The sequence below is a fragment of the Schistocerca nitens genome, chromosome 4, assembly GCF_023898315.1.
Source record: "Schistocerca nitens isolate TAMUIC-IGC-003100 chromosome 4, iqSchNite1.1, whole genome shotgun sequence".
NCBI classification, from domain to species: Eukaryota; Metazoa; Arthropoda; class Insecta; order Orthoptera; family Acrididae; genus Schistocerca; species Schistocerca nitens.
Genome location: NC_064617.1, coordinates 209,304,627 through 209,326,796, shown reverse-complemented (window position 1 = coordinate 209,326,796; position 22,170 = coordinate 209,304,627). Strand labels below are relative to the sequence as shown.

The 22,170-nt window shown below is 47.0% G+C and overlaps 1 protein-coding gene across 1 annotated transcript in view; it reads left to right on the top strand.

Annotated features, from left to right (window-relative positions):
* The first annotated feature begins 237 nt into the window (after positions 1 to 237).
* The window catches only part of LOC126252202 (uncharacterized), a 132,483-nt gene continuing 110,550 nt past the window's right edge, over positions 238 to 22,170 (top strand). Inside the window, exon 1 of the mRNA XM_049953072.1 lies at positions 238 to 301. Coding sequence (XP_049809029.1) covers positions 238 to 301 — 64 coding nt within the window. The remainder of the gene's footprint in view (positions 302 to 22,170) is intronic.

The following is a 22,170-nucleotide window of genomic DNA, read 5'->3' as shown; positions in this document are numbered from 1 at the left end:
ACTCCGCATCTACTCTACGAAGCAGGCTATCGCGAAAATGAGAGGAGAGACTGGCTTGCTCCGAGAGGTCAGTTGCGAGAGTGCGAATGGTGGGCGGGAGGGGGAACGGAAACGTTCCCATTGAAGTGCGGCCGCACGTCCAACATTAAAAACAGTTACTGCTGCCACGGCCGCGGTCGCTGTTGCACACACTCGTGCACACCTGTTTCGCGCCGCCGACCACCGGACCGCTACGAGATGCGCGCCGTCTGCTACTTGCTGTCACTCTGCCTGACGTACTTCGCGCACGCCCAGCGTTACGGTAAGTAGAGTTACAGCTCAGCAACATTCAACACACTGAAAACAATATTCTTCCAGTTCTGTCCCACTCGCACTTGCAGACCAGTCTCTTCACCAGCTGCTGCCTCCAATCACGTTAATTCGATCCCACTCCGACTGTCTAGAAATAACTGTACGCTACTGTGTTCACAGGATAGCTGCGTAGGTGGCGCACAGGACTACAAGGGTAACACTCAAAACGCCATAACCAGTTTGCTCAGAAACTTAGCTCAGTGGAAGAGGAGTGAAAATGAGCGAACGCGTGTCCCGGCTAGTCCGTACAAAGGCGACCGCTTCTGAGAAAACGACTTTCAAAGCTCGCGACGTGATTTATATGCCTCCACGCGAGCCGTAACTTCAGCTGGAATGGTGGCGCTGTGGCCAGCATCGCGGCATATTACTTTCCCGCTCGATGTTTGAAACCTGGTTATTACTTTTATTTATTTATTTTTTTCATTTATCTATCCATAGCTGTTGAACGCTACTGCGCGAATATTTCTTTTCAAGTTAGGGGATACAAAGCCGCTAAATTAATTGTAAAATTGCAACTGGATTTCACAATAAGTACCGCACATTCATTATGTGATACACAGGGTGTAAATTTTAAGTTGACAACCCAGAATAACTCGGAAAATAAGCTTCACACGAAAAAAATGTGTAGAATACAAAGTTGATTATTTTCGACGGGGACATCTGCTGGTGCTAAAGTTAGTGCGCCACCCCAGGCCCCTGGGGATGGGGCGGGAGGCAACTTTAAAATTTCAAATGGGAACTCCCAATTTTTATTGGAGAATCAGATTCTACATAAAAAACTATGTCCATTTTGTCTTAAACATTTGTTTTGATTCTTGGTAGTTGGCACTGTAATTCAAGAAAATCCATGTTCTCATTTTTGCGTGGAAAATGGTTACGGATAAATAAAAAATGCTTTTTTACTTCGTAAATTTTGATTCGCTAAAAGTAAAACTATCCATCTCTCTCGGTAGGGTGGGGTTTGAGAGTGAGGAATTAGAGTTTTACAAATATTGACCCAAATATTAATTTTTTCCGCAGATCTGGATAAGTTTTGTTATTAAATATTAATTTTTTCCGCAGATTTGGATAAGTTTTGTTTGTGTCAACATTTGTAACACTCTAATTCCTCTCTCTCAACCCCCCCCCCCCCCTTTGTGGGGAGAGAAGGAGAGTTTTAGTTTTAGTGAATCAAAATTTACGAAGTAAATAGGTATTTTTTATTTATCCGTAACCATTTTCCACCCAGAAAATGAGAACATGGATTTTCTTGAATTACGACGCCAACTACCAGGAATCAAAACAAATGTTTAAGACAAAATGTACGCAGTTTTTTTTATGTAGAATCTGATTCTGCAATAAAAAATGGGGGTTCCCATTTGAAACTTTAATGTTACCTCCCGCCCCACCGCCAGGGGTCTGGGGTGGTGGGCTAATTTTAGCACCAGTAGATGTCCCCCTTGAATATAGTCAACTTTGGATTCAACACATTTCTTCGTGTGAAGCTTATTTCTCAAGTTATTCTGGTTTGTCAACTTAAAATTTACACCCTGTATGTGTGTATGGTATCTTCAACGGTTACAATCTTTTTAAATTCTCATATTCTTGTATTTCATTCCTACATCAATTTTATTCTTATGTTTACTCTCTAGGAATATTTGGTACAATCCCTTGGATTCTACCGATCGTAAAAACATTCGAAACATGGTGTGTACCGGCAGACGCACCAGCACCGGTAGCAGAGCAGTAGCTGTCTGATACACAGTAATTTAGTTTCGTTTCTTTTTTTTCACGTGCTTCTGCAAAGAGGTAAACTACACCCGTGTATTTACTTTGTAGACTAGTGGTTACACACAGGAAGCGGCTAATAGGATATCAGAATACGTGTGGCGTGTACATGTAACTTTTTTAGATTAGGGAAAGCCTCCGTTATGATCAAAGGTGATTTGCCTGATAAATTAGCCACATTGTGCTCAGAGAACGTTCGGCGTCGCAGATCAGAGATAGAAAAGGTTAATATGATTTTACTAAATTGCAGGAGTATCCAAAGATAGGTCTCAGAATTAGGAGCACAAAGTTAGTTGAAACCAGACGTTAATGACAACAAAATCCTAAGTTCATATTGTAATATTTATCGTAAGGATAGGGTAGTTCAAAATGTTTCAAATGGCTCTGAGCTCTATGGGACTTAACATCTGAGGTCATCAGTCTCCTAGAACTTAGAACTACTTAAACCTAACCTAAGGACATCACACGCATCTATGCCCGAGGCAGGATTCGAACCTGCAACCGTAGCAGCAACGCGGTTCCAGACTGAGGCGCCTAGAACCACTCGACCACAGCCGCCGGTGATAGGTTAGTCGCCAATGGTGGCGGCGTCTTTATTGCAGTAAGGAATTCGATAAAATCTAGCGAGATTACACGGATTCCGAATGTGAATTAATGTGGGTGAAATTGAATATCAAAGAACGGTAAAAAACGGTGATCGAATGCTTTTATAGACCACCTGGGTCAGAATCTGTAGTGATAGAGCTCTTCAGACAGAACTTGTATAATATAGTTAATTATTTTCTGACCATGCCGTTGTAACAGAGGGTGACTTCAACTTGCCAGGTATAAATTGGGAGTGTCATGCTACCAAAATTGGTGCCAGAGTCAGGGATTCGAGTGTCGTCGTTGTGAATATCTTGTCCGACAATTACTTTGAGCAGATAGTTGGAGAACCAACTCGTGAGGGTAAAGTTTTAGACCTTCCGGCTACAAACAGACCTGAACTTACCGAATCAGGTAACGCAAAGCAAGGTATCAGTGATCACAAGCCTGTGATAGCATGTATGACTACGGGTCTGACAAAGAAATGCAAGAAGGGTAGGAAGTTGTTTATGCTTAGCAAGAGTGATAGGATACAAATTTCGGACTACCTGAGCGGTCAACAACAAAATTCAGTAATGAGGACGAAGATGTGGAGAATAAATAGAAAAAACTCTCAGGAATCGCGCAATATGACCTAGACAATTATGTTCCGAGTAAGGTGGGATGGGAAATACTCACCACGGTTCAAAAGTCGTGTTAGAAAATTGCTACCTAAACAAAGAGAACTTCATCTCAGATTCAAGAGAAGTAAAAACCTAGCTGGCAAACAAAAGCTGAACGAAGCGAAAATGATCGTAAGGAGAGCAATGACATTGAAAGTAAAACTTTGTCAGCCGATCTGAGTAAAAACCCTAAGAGGTTTTGGTCGTATGTAACATTAGTAAATAGGTCAAAATCATCTATTCATTCACTCAGTGACCATACTGGCACCGAAGCGAAGATAACAGACAGAAGGCCGAAATATCGAATTGGGTCTTCCGAAATGGCTTCACCGCGGAAGATCGTAACACGGTCGCTACTTTCAATCGTTGTATGAACGACGAAATGGCAGATATTGAAATAACCGATTGCGAAGTAGAAAAACAACTACAATCGCTTAGTAGTGGAAAGGCATCAGCACCAGATGAGATACCTATAATATTCTACAAAGATTATACGAAAGAACTTGCGCCGGCCGTTGTGGCCGAGCGGTTCTAGGAGCTTCAATCCGGAATCGCGCTGCTGCTACGGTCGCAGGTTAGAATCCTGCCTAGGGCATGGATGTGTGTGATGTTCTTAGGTTAGTTAGGTATAAGTACAATCCTGGAAATGGAAAAAAGAACACATTGACACCGGTGTGTCAGACCCACCATACTTGCTCCGGACACTGCGAGAGGGCTGTACAAGCAATGATCACACGCACGGCACAGCGGACACACCAGGAACCGCGGTGTTGGCCGTCGAATGGCGCTAGCTGCGCAGCATTTGTGCACCGCCGCCGTCAGTGTCAGCCAGTTTGCCGTGGCATACGGAGCTCCATCGCAGTCTTTAACACTGGTAGCATGCCGCGACAGCGTGGACGTGAACCGTATGTGCAGTTGACGGACTTTGAGCGAGGGCGTATAGTGGGCATGCGGGAGGCCGGGTGGACGTACCGCCGAATTGCTCAACACGTGGGGCGTGAGGTCTCCACAGTACATCGATGTTGTCGCCAGTGGTCGGCGGAAGGTGCACGTGCCCGTCGACCTGGGACCGGACCGCAGCGACGCACGGATGCACGCCAAGACCGTAGGATCCTACGCAGTGCCGTAGGGGACCGCACCGCCACTTCCCAGCAAATTAGGGACACTGTTGCTCCTGGGGTATCGGCGAGGACCATTCGCAACCGTCTCCATGAAGCTGGGCTACGGTCCCGCACACCGTTAGGCCGTCGTCCGCTCACGCCCCAACATCGTGCAGCCCGCCTCCAGTGGTGTCGCGACAGGCGTGAATGGAGGGACGAATGGAGACGTGTCGTCTTCAGCGATGAGAGTCGCTTCTGCCTTGGTGCCAATGATGGTCGTATGCGTGTTTGGCGCCGTGCAGGTGAGCGCCACAATCAGGACTGCATACGACCGAGGCACACAGGGCCAACACCCGGCATCATGGTGTGGGGAGCGATCTCCTACACTGGCCGTACACCACTGGTGATCGTCGAGGGGACACTGAATAGTGCACGGTACATCCAAACCGTCATCGAACCCATCGTTCTACCATTCCTAGACCGGCAAGGGAACTTGCTGTTCCAACAGGACAATGCACGTCCGCATGTATCCCGTGCCACCCAACGTGCTCTAGAAGGTGTAAGTCAACTACCCTGGCCAGCACGATCTCCGGATCTGTCCCCCATTGAGCATGTTTAGGACTGGATGAAGCGTCGTCTCACGCGGTCTGCACGTCCAGCACGAACGCTGGTCCAACTGGGGCGCCAGGTGGAAATGGCATGGCAAGCCGTTCCACAGGACTACATCCAGCATCTCTACGATCGTCTCCATGGGAGAATAGCAGCCTGCATTGCTGCGAAAGGTGGATATACACTGTACTAGTGCCGACATTGTGCATGCTCTGTTGCCTGTGTCTATGTGCCTGTGGTTCTGTCAGTGTGATCATGTGATGTATCTGACCCCAGGAATGTGTCAATAAAGTTTCCCCTTCCTGGGACAATGAATTCACGGTGTTCTTATTTCAATTTTCAGGAGTGTAGTTCTATGTCTATGAGACTGCTGGCCTCAGCTGTTAAGTCCCATAGTACTTAGAGCCATTTGCACCATTTTTAAAGAACTTGCCGCCTCCCCTCCAGCAGTAAGTTTGGTAGATCGCTTTAGCGACGAAGGGTACCTAGCGACTAGAAGAAAGCGCAGGTCATTCCCGTTTATAAGAAGGGCCGTAGGACAGATACACATAATTGTAGACCTATATCGTTGACGTCAATCTGTTGAAGAATTATGGAACGTGTTTTATGCTCAAGAATTATGACGTCATTGGAGAAGGAAAATCTCTATTAAAATGAACATGGATTCCACAAACAGGAACTCGGCTGCTCTGTTCCTCCATGAGGTCCACAGCGCTGTAGGCAACGGCTTTCACGCTGACACCATGTTCATGTTCCTTGACTTCAGAACGTCGTTTGTCACCGTTCCGCACTTTCTTTTAGTGAAAAAATAAGAGCTTATCGAGTATCGGAGCAGATTTGCGACTAGATGCAAGACTTTCTTGCAGACAGAACGCAACGCGTCGCTCTTAACGGAACAAAATCGGCAGATGGTTCAAATGGCTCTGAGCACTATGGGACTTAACTTCTAAGGTCATCAGTCCCCTAGAACTTAGAACTACTTAAACCTAACTAACCTAAGGACATCACACACATCCATGCCCGAGGCAGGATTCGAACCTGCGACCGTAGCGGTCGCGCGGTTCCAGACTGTAGCGCCTAGAACCGCTCGGCCACAAAATCGACAGTTGTAAACGTAATTTCCAGAATACCCGAAGAAAGCGTGATAGGACCGTTGCTGTTTACAATATATATATGATCTAGTAGAAAGCGTCGGATGCACTCTAAGACTGTTCGCAGATTATGCGGTTGTCTGTAACAAAGTAGCAACGCCAGAAAATAGTAACGATTTGCAGAATGACCTCCAGAGAATTGATGAATGGCTCAGGCTCTGGCAGGTGACCCTGAATGCAAATAAATGTAACATACTGCGCATACAAAGGAAAAGAAATCCACAACTGTATAGCTACATTATTGATGACAAACCGCTGGAAACAGTATCAGCCATAAAATATCTAGGAGTAATATATGAAGATAGTAACTGTTCTCGAAAGAACAGATACCATTGATGACCGTGCAGCTTCTCTAGAATAAATTATAATTAATTGAACCCTCAGCTGCCGACAGGTGCTGTTGATATACCTCGATGGGGACAGCTGAAAATGCGCACAAGTTGCCCGAACTCTAACGGGAATCGTCACCTTAGTGTGCACGAATAATTAGTGGATGGGCAAATATCTATTAGGTACATTATGCATGTAGATTGTGGACAGTTGGGAATGTAGGTCTCGCGGAAAATGCCAGAAGGAAGTGACTTATAAGGCGCTTGTTCGAGCGATTCTTATTGTTCATCTATCTGGCATCCCTTTCAGATAGGGGTGATAGAAGAGATAGAGAAGATCCAACGAAGAGCTGCACATTTCGTCACGGGAGCGGTTAGTCGGCACGACAGCGTTACGGAGATGCTCAACAAACTCCATTGGCAGACGTTGTGCATCAGGGTGAGATTTACTGTTGAAATTTCGAGAGAGCACTTTCCGGGATGAGTCGTCTCGCGCAATGACCATGAGGAGAAAATTCTAGAAATTACAGCCAATCCAGAGACTCACCGACAGTCACCCTTCCAACGCGCTATTCGCTAATTAAACAGGGTTGGAGGGCTCAGTTAGTGATACAAAAAGTACCCTCCGCCACAAACAACTAGATGGCTTGCGGAGCATGTGTAAGTAAACTGTTTAGGGTTTATGTTGGTAACGCCACGAAGTGCTCTGTATGAAAATCGCTGACTGCGCTGTGTGCAGTCTGTGGCTGGTTGGACTCATTGTTGGATGTGAACAGCGCGTAGCGTTGGGCATTTGTAGGTGAGCCGCCAGCAGTGGTGGATGTGGAGAGAGAGATGCTAGAGTTCTGAGAGGTTACTATAAGCGGACGATCTGGACGTGTGTCCGCCAGAAAAAGGAAGTTTGTAAAGATGGATGTCATGAATTGATATATATATATATATATATATATATATATATATATATATATATATATATATATATATATGATGACTTTTGAACGTTATTAAGGTAAATACATTGTTCTCTATCAAAATCTTTCGTTTGCTAACTATGCCTATCAGTAGTTATTGCCTTCAGTAGTTAGAATCTTTTATTTAGCTGGCAGTATTGGCGCTCGCTGTATTGCAGTAGTTGAGTAACGAAGATTTTTGTGTGGTAAGTGATTCATGAAAGGTATAGGGCATTGTTAATCAGGGCCATTTTTTGTAGGGATTATTGAAAGTCAGATTGCGTTGCGCTAAAAATATTGTGTGTCAGTTTAGTGATGGTCAGAAGAAGTAAAGAGAGAAATGTCTGAGTACGTTCAGTTTTACTTAGCTGTTTCTGTATCAAATAACGTAGAAGTTTTCCAGCACTGTCATTCTTTAATTTTTCAAAGGGGACCTTTCACATGGTGTAGATGTAGATGTACAAGTTCTGAACACCACCGGCATCGCGCGAAGGCAGATTTTCCGCAGCATTTCTTCGTCTGAAACTCACTCAGGAATGAAAAGGTTTTAACGTTGCTGGAGATTCACTCGTTGCAATTATTTCGCGGCAAATCACGCATAACATAGCACTTTACCAAAATCAGGCGTTTACCGTTAATTGTGAGTGTAGTAGTTTTCTACAGACAGGAACGTGGGGTGCAAAAGCGTGGACCCACGTTACTAGCCACTGTGCCACTACTTCGGCTGAACAACTTACCCGCTAAAAGGCATGTGAAGTACCTTGAAAACTTGGAACTTCCTTATCTCAGAAACGGACACCTATCTACGGAAACGCCGAGACACTGAGTGATGTTTCTGAGGAATCGGGTTATGGCACATTGCGTGTTCTTCTCCTAAGGTTAGATGCTGATAAGGTGTTACTTGCTCTTTGTTCAGTTTCATGCAGTAGTACTGAGAATACGTCAAACCGAAGTAGCCACGGGATGTCGGCACGGCGCTGATGTTTACATTTTCCGCTACGACCCAAACATTAATGCAACACTTATTTGTCCTGGTTTTACACAACAGTGGTGCTGAATTGTTGTTGTTACCGATGCAAATCGAAATTCATCACAGCAGGAGGCTACTTTACCTGGAAGGTTCTAGTAAGAGGCGCTTTATATGCTGATTCATATCGACGTACAGTGAATACGCATTTAGAGCAATGTCCATCTGCTGGTGAAAGTTACGACGGTCTGGTTCAGTTCCTGCACAGTACACAGTTTTCAAACCACTGTCGTGATTTTAAAATGGTCACGATAGGAAACTACACTACTTTTACCTACGACGTGGAATATAATGTTTTAGTTTCCCTAAGGATGAACTGAAATCTAAAATATGATAATACAAAGTAAGAACGGGAGAATTTCATCTCTAAAATATTTCTTAATGTAAGTAATTATTCGTTAAGTTGCTACATGTCGTGGTCCCCAGTTCGTTGTTTTTCGGAACACATTCACGTGGTCACACTAGGAAATCATTTCGCGATATCACCTTTGCATCACTAAATATTATAAATTTATGACACTCACGATAATTTTGTGCTGGCCGCTGTGGCAGAGCGTTTCTAGGCACTTCAGTCCGAAACCACGCGGCTGCTACGGTTACAGGTTCGAATCCTGCCTCGGGCATGGATGTGTGTGATGTCCTTAGGTTAGGTTTACGTAGTTCTAAGTCTAGGGGACTGATGACCTCAGATGTTAAGTCCCATACTGCTTAGAGCCATTTGAACGATATTTTTGGTTTCTTGTCTCAAACGGTAAAAACGGAACCGTTATAGCAGGGTTGGTCAAACTTTGACCCCCGGGCCGTATGCGGAAAGCAAGTATTCGTGCGGCCCGCGTAGAGCTTCTTAAGAGTGTATTTTTCTTGCACAGTAATAAACAAAAATACTCACAGACACAGTAATGTTTTAAGATATGCTCAATTTTAATCGACGTTGGTAAATTAAGCGTGAGGTAAGTTAAGTTGGCCGCTCACCTCAGGGGCAGAGTGGCATGTAGCACGGCCTCTGCTGCGTGAATGGAAGTGAGAGGAGCTAATATTTCACTGTTTGTCTTCCAATGCTGACAACTGACGAGCGTGCAGAACTAACATCGATCAGCCAGTATGGCACGAATATCATACGGAAGTAACAAGGATGCGTGAGTGCACATTGTACAGGCGGTCATCTTCAAACGTGGTTCATGTTTGTAGCAAGTAATATGCAGTTAAATTAAGGCTATTGTAGTACAATGAAATGAATAAAAGAAAAATGACGTTGCGACGCGGGGTAGCCCTGCGGTCTGAGGCGCCTTGCCACGTTTCACGCGGCTCCCCCCGTCGGAGGTTCGAGTTCTCCCTCGGGCATGGGTGTGTGTGCTGTCCTTAGCGTAAGTTAGATTAAGTAGTGTCTAAGCCTAGGGACCGATAACCTTAGCAGTTTGGTCCCATAGGAGCTTACCACAAATTTCCAAAAATGCATTCGGAACATTTAGTAAACATTTGTGATAGTGTCTCATATTGCAATAACTGTTATTAATTAATGTAACATATTAACTTATGGAGGCCACCAGTTAATAGTAAGATGGGTAGGGGAAGGTGTAGTTAAGAGGCCACGACAGGAAAAGTGGTCACTGCATGTTTTTTTTCCCCGAAACTGCGTTGGAGCCTGCCGAGAAGTGGGCGGACTAGTTCTTACATACGTCGCTATTGTTGTCAATAGATTGACAGAAGAAGCTTGTTCCGTTATTTTTTAGTACTAATTTTTTTTTGAGTTGTCTTTATATTATTATTGTTACTTCAGTATGGAAGTAATAACTTTTAACCATATCAGTATTTAAACAACGTCTTTTGGCCTACAAATTAAGTTCCTTGTTATTTATTTCAGTCTGATAGTTTCTTCTGTTGATCAATTTCAACATGGCGTCCGCTCGGGAAAAGTAGCCACAGTATTCATAGGATAAAGTGGCCAAGGTGTCTGCTCCAGTAAGAGTTGGTTACTTCCAGAAACACGAATTATGCAACAGATGGACTTGAAATTAAAACAGTCAGTATTTCTGCATTCAGCCTGACTGGATCGCAATAGTAAAAGTGAAACATCAGGCAAGGAATGACTCTATTGCTCATGTGATGCGTTTCCGAATTTATTTGTGTGTGAAACAAAGATTCACAGACTAGTCAGACGAGGCCTACTCGCGTTTGACGAGTTTTTTGGGTGTGTGTATGTGTGTGTGAAGGCTAATTTCAAGAACTACTGTAGGGGTTTCGATACGGTTTTCACTAATAAATATACTGAATTCGCGAAGAAGCTTTGTGTATCATGTTTCTCTATTAAATCGTACACCATGTGATCAAAAGTATCCGGACACCCGGCTGAAAATGATTTACAAGTTCTTGGCGCCCTCCATCGGTAATACTGGAATTCAACATGGTGTTGACCCAGCCTTAGCCTTGATGACAGCCTGCACTCTCGCAGGCATACGTTCAATCAGGTGCTGAAAGTTTTGTTGGGGAGTCTTGCATTGAGGAGAGGTATCGATGTCGGTCGGTGACGCCTGGCACGAAGTCGGAGTTCCCCCCTGCGGGTCCGGGGGTTAGAATAGGCCCGAGGTATTCCTGCCTGTCGTAAGAGGCGACTAAAAGGAGTCCATCCCCCTCAAGGGGGTAGTTAGCGCCTGCGTCCGGAGACGGACGGTTCCACGACCTATATTTGTGGTCTTTTTGGTTTTTCCCTTCTCGTTTCTTCCTTCCTTTGCTTGGTTCCTTTCTTTGTTCTTCTACATCTCACTGTCTTCCTTACTCTTTCCCTTGCCTTCCTCTGCTTGCCTTCCTCTGCTTGCCTTCCTCTGCTTGCCTTCCTCTGCTTGCCTTCCTCTGCTTGCCTTCTTCTGCTTGCCTTCTTCTGCTTGCCTTCTTCTGCTTGCCTTCTTCTGCTTGCCTTCTTCTGCTTGCCTTCTTCTGCTTGCCTTCTTCTCCTTGCCTTCTTCTCCTTGCCTTCTTCTCCTTGCCTTCTCTGGTCTCCGCCTCGGCGTTTGAGACAGTCTGTCCTCTCTCTCTTCCTTTTCCTCTTCTTTCTTCCTCCCTGTGCGCGCCTGAAGGCCGACCCACGCGTTCGCACGCGTAGCCGGTGACGGGGTAACGCGTAATTCCCCGCCCTGGGTAGACAAGTAAGGCATGCACGTACCCCCTGGTAAAGGCCAGGCCCGGGGAGGGGTGATTGCCTGAGCTGATACCTTCTGATCATGCCGATTGGTCCCTCCGTCTGTTTCTCGGGAGGTGCAACCTGAGGTGTAAATATTCGCCTAAGGCGGGAGTGCCCTCTGAGAGGGTCCCCATAAGGAAGGAGCGCGCCATCGGAGACGCTGGCAATCATGGGGGATTCCTCCGCAATGGATTTTTCTTCTTCTCTTTCGACTTCTGCCCACAAACGGAAACATGACCAGCCACCAGTGACAAAAGTACCACCGCCTGCCCCACAGTTCCTCGTCGTTTCTCGATCTGAGGACGGAAAGGATTTCTCCTCTGTCAACCCTTTCGTTATCCAGAAGGGCGTAGATGCCATAGCCGGATCTGTCAAGTCGTGTACCAGGTTGCGTAATGGTACCTTGTTACTAGAAAGTGAGAGCGCCTTTCAGGCACAGAAACTGCTTCGAGCCACACTCCTGTACACGTTCCCTGTCCGGGTGGAGGCTCACCGAACTTTGAATTCGTCTCGTGGTGTGGTCTACACTAGATCCCTCGACGGATTGACTGACGAGGAGATTCAGTCTTTCCTCGCTGAGCAGGGCGTGACGGCTGTCCATAGGGTCATGAAAAAGGTCAACAATGAACTTGTACCGACCCGGACACTTTTCTTGACCTTTGATAGTGTTCAGCTGCCATCGCGCATCAAAGCGGGCTACGAGGTTATTTCTGTTCGCCCCTATGTCCCGACACCTACGCGCTGCTACCAGTGTCAGCGTTTTAATCACACTCGTCAGTCTTGTTCCAATGCGGCTAAATGTGTCACTTGTGGCAGGGATGCCCATGAGGGTGACTGTCCACTTCCGTCTCCTCGTTGTGTGAACTGTCAGGGTGAACATGCAGCGTCCTCCCGCGACTGTCCCGTCTATAAGGAAGAACGCTGTATCCAAGAAATTCGGGTCAAAGAGAAAGTGTCCACCTCGGCTGCTCGCAAGCTGTTTGCCAGTAGGAAGCCCACGCTGCTCCCAGCAGGGAAATACAGTACTGTCCTCGCCTCTCCTCGGACTACCAGGGAGGTGGCAACCCAGACATGCGATCTGACCTTCAGCACCACGGTCGTCCGTTCGGCCAGTGCTAAGATCGCGCGGTCGACGTCTCGTCCTCCTCCCATCACCCCACAGACACAAGCCCCTTCATCAGCTTCCGCTAAGACGAAGACCCAGAAGTCTGATGCACGGGCCTTCAAGAAGGAACCGTCGCGTGCAGACTTCCTACGTACCTCGACCTTCCAGCCATCGACCAGTACTTCCACCAAACGACCTTCCAAGAAGGCTCATAGGAAGCACAGTTCTCCTTCTCCGCCACGGCGCATTTCTTCTCCTGCGCCAGCCAGCGGTTGCCGCCCCAGGCCGTCATCCGTTTCGACTGGCCGCACCGCTGGTAGCCGAACATCTGGCCGTTCACCGGCGGAGGAAGCTCCCCCTCCCGGCCATCTTACCAAGATGGCCGATGAACCTATAGAACCAATGGACGATGACTGTCCGCCTACTGATAGTGGCGCAGTGCTCGCTCGAAGCCATGCCGTCAGCGGCCTTCGAGGTGACCCCTTCTTTCATCTTCCTTTTCTTCTTACGATGGCACTTATTCACTGGAATATTCGCAGCATTCGCTCCAACCGAGAGGACTTGACGTTGCTGCTCCGCTTGCACCGTCCGCTCGTCGTAGCCCTCCAGGAAACGAAGCTACGCCCATGCGATCAAATTGCCTTGGCACACTACACCTCTGTGCGTTTTGACCTACCCCCTGTGGTAGGTATTCCGGCTCATGGAGGGGTTATGTTGCTGGTCTGGGATGATGTTTACTACGATCCCATCACGTTGCACACCGGCCTGCAGGCAGTTGCCATCCGAATTACTCTCCCCACTTTTACATTTTCCATTTGTACCGTTTACACTCCATCGTCATCTGCCGTTACCAGGGCAGACATGATGCAGCTTATTGCTCAGCTACCTGCACCATTTTTGTTAACTGGAGACTTCAATGCCCACCATCCCCTTTGGGGCTCTCCAGCATCCTGCCCGAGGGGCTCCCGGTTAGCAGACCTTTTCAACCACATCAATCTTGTCTGCCTCAATACTGGCGCCCCTACTTTTCTTTCGGACACATCTCACATCTATTCCCATTTAGACCTCTCTATATGTACTACCCAACTTGCACGCCGGTTTGAGTGGTATGCACTTTCTGATACATATTCGAGCGACCACTTCCCGTGTGTTATCCATCTCCTGCAGCATACCCCCTCTCCGTGCTCATCTAGTTGGAACATCTCCAAAGCAGACTGGGGGCTCTTCTCTTCCAGGGCGACCTTTCAGGATCAAACCTTCACAAGCTGCGATCGTCAGGTCGCACACCTCACGGAAGTCATTCTCACTGCTGCTGAATATTCCATCCCTCACCCTACTTCTTCTCCATGTCGCGTACCGGTCCCCTGGTGGACCGCAGCATGTAGAGACGCTTTACGTGCTCGTCGACGTGCTTTACGCACCTTTAAACGCCAGCCTACAGTGGCGAATTGCATCACTTATAAACGATTACGTGCACAGTGTCGTCGTATTATTAAAGAAAGCAAGAAAGCCAGCTGGGCTGCTTTCACAAGCACCTTCAACAGTTTTACTCCTTCTTCTGTTGTCTGGGGTAGCCTGCGCCGGCTATCTGGCACTAAGGTCCACTCACCAGTTTCTGGCTTGATGGTCGCGAATGACGTCCTTGTGGCCCCTGAGGATATCTCCAATGCCTTCGGCCGCTTTTTCGCAGAGGTTTCGAGCTCCGCTCATTACCACCCTGCCTTCCTCCCCCGCAAACAGGCAGAGGAGGCTAGGCCACCTAACTTCCGCTCCTCGAATCGTGAAAGTTATAATGCCCCATTCACCATGCGGGAACTCGAAAACGCACTTGCCCGGTCACGGTCCTCCGCTCCAGGGCCTGATTCTATTCATATTCAGATGCTGAAGAACCTTTCTCCTGCGGGTAAAGGTTTTCTTCTTCGTACTTACAATCGCATCTGGATTGAGGGACATGTTCCCGCATGCTGGCGCGAGTCTATTGTTGTCCCGATTCCTAAGCCGGGGAAGGACAAGCACTTGCCTTCCAGTTATCGACCCATCTCGCTTACCAGCTGTGTCTGTAAGGTCATGGAGCGAATGGTTAACACTCGTTTGGTTTGGCTGCTCGAATCTCGACGCCTACTTACCAATGTACAATGTGGATTTCGTAGGCGCCGCTCTGCTGTTGACCATCTGGTTACCTTGTCGACCTTCATTATGAATAACTTCTTGCAGAAGCGCTCGACCGCGGCTGTGTTCTTTGATTTGGAGAAGGCTTACGACACCTGTTGGAGGACGGGCATTCTCCGCACCATGCATACATGGGGCCTTCGCGGTCGCCTCCCTCTTTTTATTCGTTCCTTTTTAATGGATCGACAGTTCAGGGTACGTGTGGGTTCTGTCCTGTCAGACACCTTTCGCCAGGAGAATGGGGTGCCACAGGGCTCAGTTTTGAGCGTCGCTCTCTTCGCCATAGCGATCAATCCAATAATGGATTGCCTCCCAGCTGATGTATCAGGCTCCCTTTTCGTGGACGATTTTACCATCTATTGCAGCGCGCAGCGTACACGTGTCCTGGAGCGCTGTCTTCAGCGTTCTCTTGACCGTCTTTACTCCTGGAGTGTCGCCAAGGGCTTCCGTTTTTCTGCCGAGAAGACGGTCTGTATTAACTTCTGGCGCTACAAAGAGTTTCTCCCACCGTCCTTACGACTCGGTCCCGTTACTCTCCCATTCGTGGAGACAACAAAATTTTTAGGTCTTACATTTGACAGGAAACTTAGCTGGTCTCCACATGTGTCATATTTGGCTGCCCGTTGTACCCGTTCTTGAAATGTCCTCCGTGTTCTCAGTGGTATGTCGTGGGGAGCGGATCGAACCGTCCTACTTCGTCTATATTGGTCGATCGTCCGCTCCAAGCTGGATTATGGGAGCTTCGTATACTCCTCTGCACGGCCATCCATCTTACGCCGCCTCAACTCCATACAACATAGGGGTTTACGACTTGCGATCGGAGCGTTTTATACTAGTCCCGTAGAGAGTCTTCATGCTGACGCTGGCGAATTGCCACTCACCTACCGGCGCGATATACTGCTTTGTCGGTATGCCTGTCGGCTACTGTCAATGCCCGACCACCCGTCTTCTCGTTCCTTTTTTGACGACTCTCTCGACCGTCAATACAGGTTGTATGTCTCCGCCCTGCTACCCCCTGGAGTTCGCTTTCGTCGCCTCCTTCACCACCTTAATTTTTCACTCCCTGCAACCTTTCGAGTGGGCGAGAGCCACACGCCACCTTGGCTCCAGGCTCAGGTTCGCGTTCACCTTGACCTCAGCTCGCTCCCAAAGGAGGTTACCCCCGGTTCGGTCTACCACTCCCGTTTTGTCGAACTTCGTTCGAAGTTCATTAATATGACCTTCATTTATACAGATGGCTCAAAGACCAATGACGGGGTCGGGTGTTCCTTTATTGTCGGGGCACAAAGTTTCAAATACCGGCTCCATGGCCATTGTTCGGTCTTCACAGCTGAGCTCTTTGCCCTCTACCAGGCTGTTCTTTACATCTGCCGCCACCGACATTCTGCTTATGTCATCTGCTCCGACTCCCTGAGCGCCATCCAGAGCCTCAGTGATCCGTGTCCGGTTCACCCTTTCGTGCACCGGATCCAACGCTCTCTTCAGCAGCTGGTGGACGTCGGTTCTCCGGTTAGCTTTATGTGGGTTCCTGGCCATGTCGGTATCCCTGGGAACGAAGCTGCAGATGCCGCGGCCAAGGCTGCGGTCCTCCAGCCTCGGACAGCTTCTTGTTGTGTCCCTGCGTCGGATTGTAGCAGGGTAATTTGTCGGCGCATTTTATCGCTGTGGCATGCCGATTGGGCTGCACTTACGGACAACAAGCTTCGGGCCTTGAAACCTCTTCCCGCGGCTTGGACGTCCTCCTCCCGCCTTTCTCGGAGGGAGGAGGTCGTTTTGGCCCGGTTACGAATTGGACACTGCCGGTTCAGCCATCGCCATCTGCTGACGGCTGCGCCGGCGCCGTTCTGCCCATGTGGGCAATTGCTGACGGTCCGCCACATTTTAACGTCCTGTCCGGATTTTAACACACTGCGTCTTGATCTTGGCCTGCCATGTACTCTAGATGCCATTTTAGCGGATGACCCACGAGCAGCTGCTCGCGTTCTTCGTTTTGTCAACTTGACCAACCTCTCTAAGGACATTTGATTGAAATCCTATGCCTGTCAGTCTGTCTCTTATCGTGTTTTCCCTTTTAGTTGTTGTTTTAAACTTGTGCCTCGCGGTGCATTCTTAACGTAGTCTGGGCGCTAATGACCATTGAAGTTGTGCGCCCTGAAACCACAAAAAAAAAAAAAAAAAAAAAAAAAAAGAAGTCGGAGTTACAAAACATACCAAAGGTCTTCTATAGGATGCAGGTCAAGACGCTGTGTAGGCCAGTCCATTACAGGGATGTTATTGTCGTGTAGCCACTCCGCCACAGGCCGTGCATTATGAACAGGCGCTCGATCGTGTTGAAATCGCCACCCCCGAATTGCTCTTTAACAGCGGGAAGCAAGAAGGTGCTTAAAACATCAATGCAGGCCAGTGCTGTGATAGTGCCGCGCAAAACAACAAGGGGTGCAAGCTCCCTCCATGAAAAACACGACCACACCATAACACCACCGTCTCCGAATTTTACTGTTGGCACTACACACGCTGGCAGACGACGTTCACCGGGCATTCGCCATACCCACACCCTGCCATCGGATCGCCACATCGTGTACCGTGATTCGTCACTCCGCACAACGTTTTTCCACTGTTCAATCGTCCTATGTTTACCCTCCTTACACCAAGCGAGGCGTCGTTTGGCATTTACCGGCGTGATGGGTGGCTTGTGAGCAGCCGCTCAACCATGAAACCCAAGTTTTCTCACCTCCTGCCTAACTGTCATAGTACTTGCAGTGGATCCCGATGCAGTTTCGAATTCCCATGCGACGGTCTGGATAGATGTCTGCCTATTACACATTACGACCCTCTTCAACTGTCGGCGATCTCTGTCAGTCAACAGACGAGGTCGGCCTGTACGCTTTTGTGCTGTACGTGTTCCTTGATGCTTCCACTTCACTATAATATCGGAAACAGTGGACATATGGATGTTTATTTTGTATCCCGCCTGGAAGGCGGCGCGTGGGTAGGAGCAGGAAAAGGTTAAAATCTCTCGGTACTGCAGTGTGAATTAAAATCACATTTGCTTTAGCAACAACAGTAATACATAACTTTGTCCTGAGGTGCGAATCTGAAGCGAAGTGTCCCGGCCGTCTGCTCTTGATCAAAATGGGCAGAATCTGGAGCGGAGCTCGTAGAGCTCCACAGCGCCGGCTAGAGGGCGCTGTCGTCGGTGTCTCGTAGTGCCAACTTAGCAGAGCGTACCTACGTTGTGGCATCTTAGCTATCGGTACCACAGTTTAGGTGTGTGGAAATCTCGCGTACGGACCTATGAAGTAAGTGACACCCAATCACCAGAACACGTTCGAAGTCCGTGAGTTCCCCCGAGCGCCCCGTTCTGCTCTCTCACGATGTCTAATGACTACTGAGGTTTCTGATTGGAGCACATGGCAGTAGGTGGCAGCACAATGCACTTAATATGAAAAACGTATGTTTCCTGAGCACTTTCCTGGCGTACCCTGCTTACATCATTTAAATTGTATGAAAGTGATGATTTCTCTGAATTTTAATCACAACTCTATACAGTGGGTCGTAAACGACATTAACGCTGCCCCAAATAAATCTTCCGGGCATAGACAGTACTCTCTGTGAGAAGCTGGGGCTGCTCGCTATTAATTTATTAAAACAGAGAATTGGAAATGCGAGCAAGTGTAGCACAAAACATAAGGATTTCAGTGGCTATCTCTTCTTTCCATGGAAAAATGAAAAATGAAGAAATATGGCCAGGTGCAATTAGCTCTGGCGCACTGAGGGCTCCGTACAAACTTAATTATGTATACAGACAGCTCATCCATCCCTGGAATCGAAAATCTCGACCGTTTTTGTCTTTTATCGACACTGATGCTGGCAAGAGATTGGCCCCTAGGATTCCAAAATTTTTGAGATCGTTTTAATTTCAATAATATAAATTTGAGATAGATTAATGCAGGCGGCAGCCACCATTATTATAATAATCAGTAGCTCTCCATTCAGGCTGACTGGATCGCATTAGTAAAAGTCAAACATCATGCAAGGAATGACTTTATTGCTCATATGATGCGTTTCGGAATTTATCCATCACCAGATACCCAGGAGCAATTATTGCCCGTAGATATAGCGTTTCAAGTTGTATATGAAATAAGCATTTGCGGACTAGTCTGCGAATGTTTGTTTCACATACAGCCTGAAAGCCATATCTACGTGCAGTAATCGATCCTGGATATCTGATGATGGATAAATTCTGAAACGCGTCATTCCTTGCCTAATGTTCGACTTTTATCATTGCGATCCAGTCGGCCTGCATGCAGAACTACTGATTGTTTCCATTTCAAGTTTGAAATTGGATAACAAATGAAGAAAGAAATTTTTGTTTTCGTTTGAAATAATTACAGATTTTTTTCCTTTACTTGTACTGTGCACCCTTACATCTTGTCAAATTTCATGATTCTGGGCCATCGGAAAGTGCCCTGTAGGTGTTAACGAGTAAGTTAGCGAGTATCAAAATATGTGATATAAATGGCCGCATCTTTTTATAGCGTTGACTTAAGAACTTCAGTTTTTTAGACCGGCAAGAGACCGTAGATCTTAGTACGTGACATAAATTTCAACATGAGGAAAATGGGTCTTAAGAGACGTATACACAGACAGACAGACAAATAATAACTGACAAAACATTTTTTCGTGTGATATAATTAAAAATTTACAGTTTCGGAATTTTTCCCGTAGTTGTACTGTGAAACCTTCTTTTTTAGCAAATTTCATGATTCTAGTCCCTGTAGGTTTTAATGAATGACTTTATCGAGTGTTAAAATATGTGACATAAATGGCAGTATCTTTCGACTTCAGTGACTTAGAAGCTTTAATGTTTTACACCGAACGCCAAGGCACCATCTCTTGAAAGTATATTGTGATGCGGATATAGGTTTATGGATATCGGGCTAGATTCATGACTCTTGAGTAGGTGAATTTCCAGTTTGACGATTGCCTTATAAAGTTTGGTCTGCTGATAGGCATGGTGGGAACAGGCAATCAGAAGCTGATTTAGTTCTCCTGCTTTTGAGGGATGATCTTTGCAATATAGAGGGGCTAAAACTTTGATTATGTAGGCATGCGTAGACTAACGGCCACGTTTATATTTCATTCTTGTTATGGATTTTGTGTATAATCATGAAAGTTTTAACTTTGAATACCATGGTGTTTTTGGAATGCACTGTTGAATCCATGCAACGTTTTGTCCTTTCGTCAACGGAGAAGATTCCCTGAATTGGTACCAATCATAAAATGCCCCCGTTAGCTACAGTGGTTACGAAGTTGTTTAAGGCAGACGTGCAAAGAAAGGTATTCATCCCGAGATGCTGTTCTTTGCTAGCTTATTTTGCGCACACTCTATAGACCGATTGAAATTACTTGATAGTTGACACTTCACGCATTGCAGCTGGAATTGTCCAATCAGAGTGCTCAACGTCACGCCCGAATCATTCCCCGCTGTCAAAACGTCACAACTGGTCAGTTCGCTTCCAGTTTCTTGTCAGGCTTTCTTTCTTGATGTGTTTGGGTCCCGAATGATGGATGGGTCCAGTACTTTTATATCGTATTTCATCACACATAATAACCAAAACAGAAACAACACAGACATACACACACAGAGAATGATGCTAATGAAATACACACGTTCATACACTGCACTAACCGACCACTACCAGATATTTCCGCACAAGCTGCGATTCAGCGGCACATACATAGTTATCATAATTTCATTGATCAGCTTCGATTAAAAAAGCTCTGTAGGGCATTGCCTGAAGTCGAACTTTTTAAAAGCTGCAATTCATCATTGCGACTGGGTCACCACACTTATAAATACACTACTGGCCATTAAAATTGCTGCACCACGAAGATCACGTGCTACAGACGCGAAATTTAAACGACAGGAATAAGATGCTGTTGTATGCAAATGATTAGCTTTTCGGAGCATTCACACAATGTTGGCGCCAGTGGCGACACCTACAACGTGCTGACATAAGGAAAGTTTCCAACCGATTTCTCATACACAAACAGCAGTTGACCGGCGTTGCCTGGTGAAACGTTGTTGTGATGCCTCGTGTAAGGAGGAGAAATGCGTACCATCACGTTTCCGACTTTCATAAAGGTCGTATTATAGCCTATCGCGAATGCGGTTTATTGTATCGCGACATTGCTGCTCGCGTTGGTGGAGAGCCAATGACTGTTAGCAGAATATGGAATCGGTGGGTTCAGGAGGGTAATAAGGAACGCCGTGCTGCATCCCAACGGCCTCGTATCACTAGCAGTCGAGATGACAGGCATCTTGTCCGCATGGCTGTAACGGATCGTGCAGCCACGTCTCGATCCCTGAGTCAACAGATGGGGACGTTTGCAAGACAACAACCATCTGCACGAACAGTTCGACGACGTTTGCAGCAGCACAACCTATCAGCTCGGAGACCATGGCTGCGGTTACCCTTGACGCTGCATCACAGACAGGAGCGCCTGCGATGGTGTACTCAACGACGAACCTGGGTGCACGAATGGCAAAACGTAATTTTTCGGATGAATCCAGGTTCCGTTTACAGTATCATGATGGTCTCATCCGTGTTTGGCGACATCGCGGTGAACGAACATTGGAAGCGTGTATTCGTCATCGCCATACTAACGTATCACCCGGCGTGATGGTATGGGGTGCCATTGGTTAGGTCTACACGTCTCGGTCACCTCTTGTTTGCACTGACGGCACTTTGAACAGTGGACATTACATTTCAGATGTGTTACGACCCGTGACTCTACCCTTCATTCGATCCCGGCGGAAATCTACATTTCAGCAGGATAATGCACGACCGCATGTTGCAGGTCCTATTCGGGCTTTTCTGGATACAGAAAATGTTCGACTGCTGCCCTGGCCAGCATATTCTCCAGATCTCTCACCAACTGAAAACGTCTGGTCAATGGTGGCCGAGCAACTGGCTCGTCACAATACGCCAGTCACTACTCTTGATGAACTGTTGTATCGTGTTGAAGCTGCATGGGCAGCTGTACCTGTACACGCCATCCAAGCTCTGTTTGACTCAATGCCCAGGCGTATCGTTACCGTTATTACGGCCAGTTGTTCTGGGTACTGATTTCTCAGGATCTATGCACCCAAACTGCGTGAAAATGTAATCACGTCAGTTCTCGTA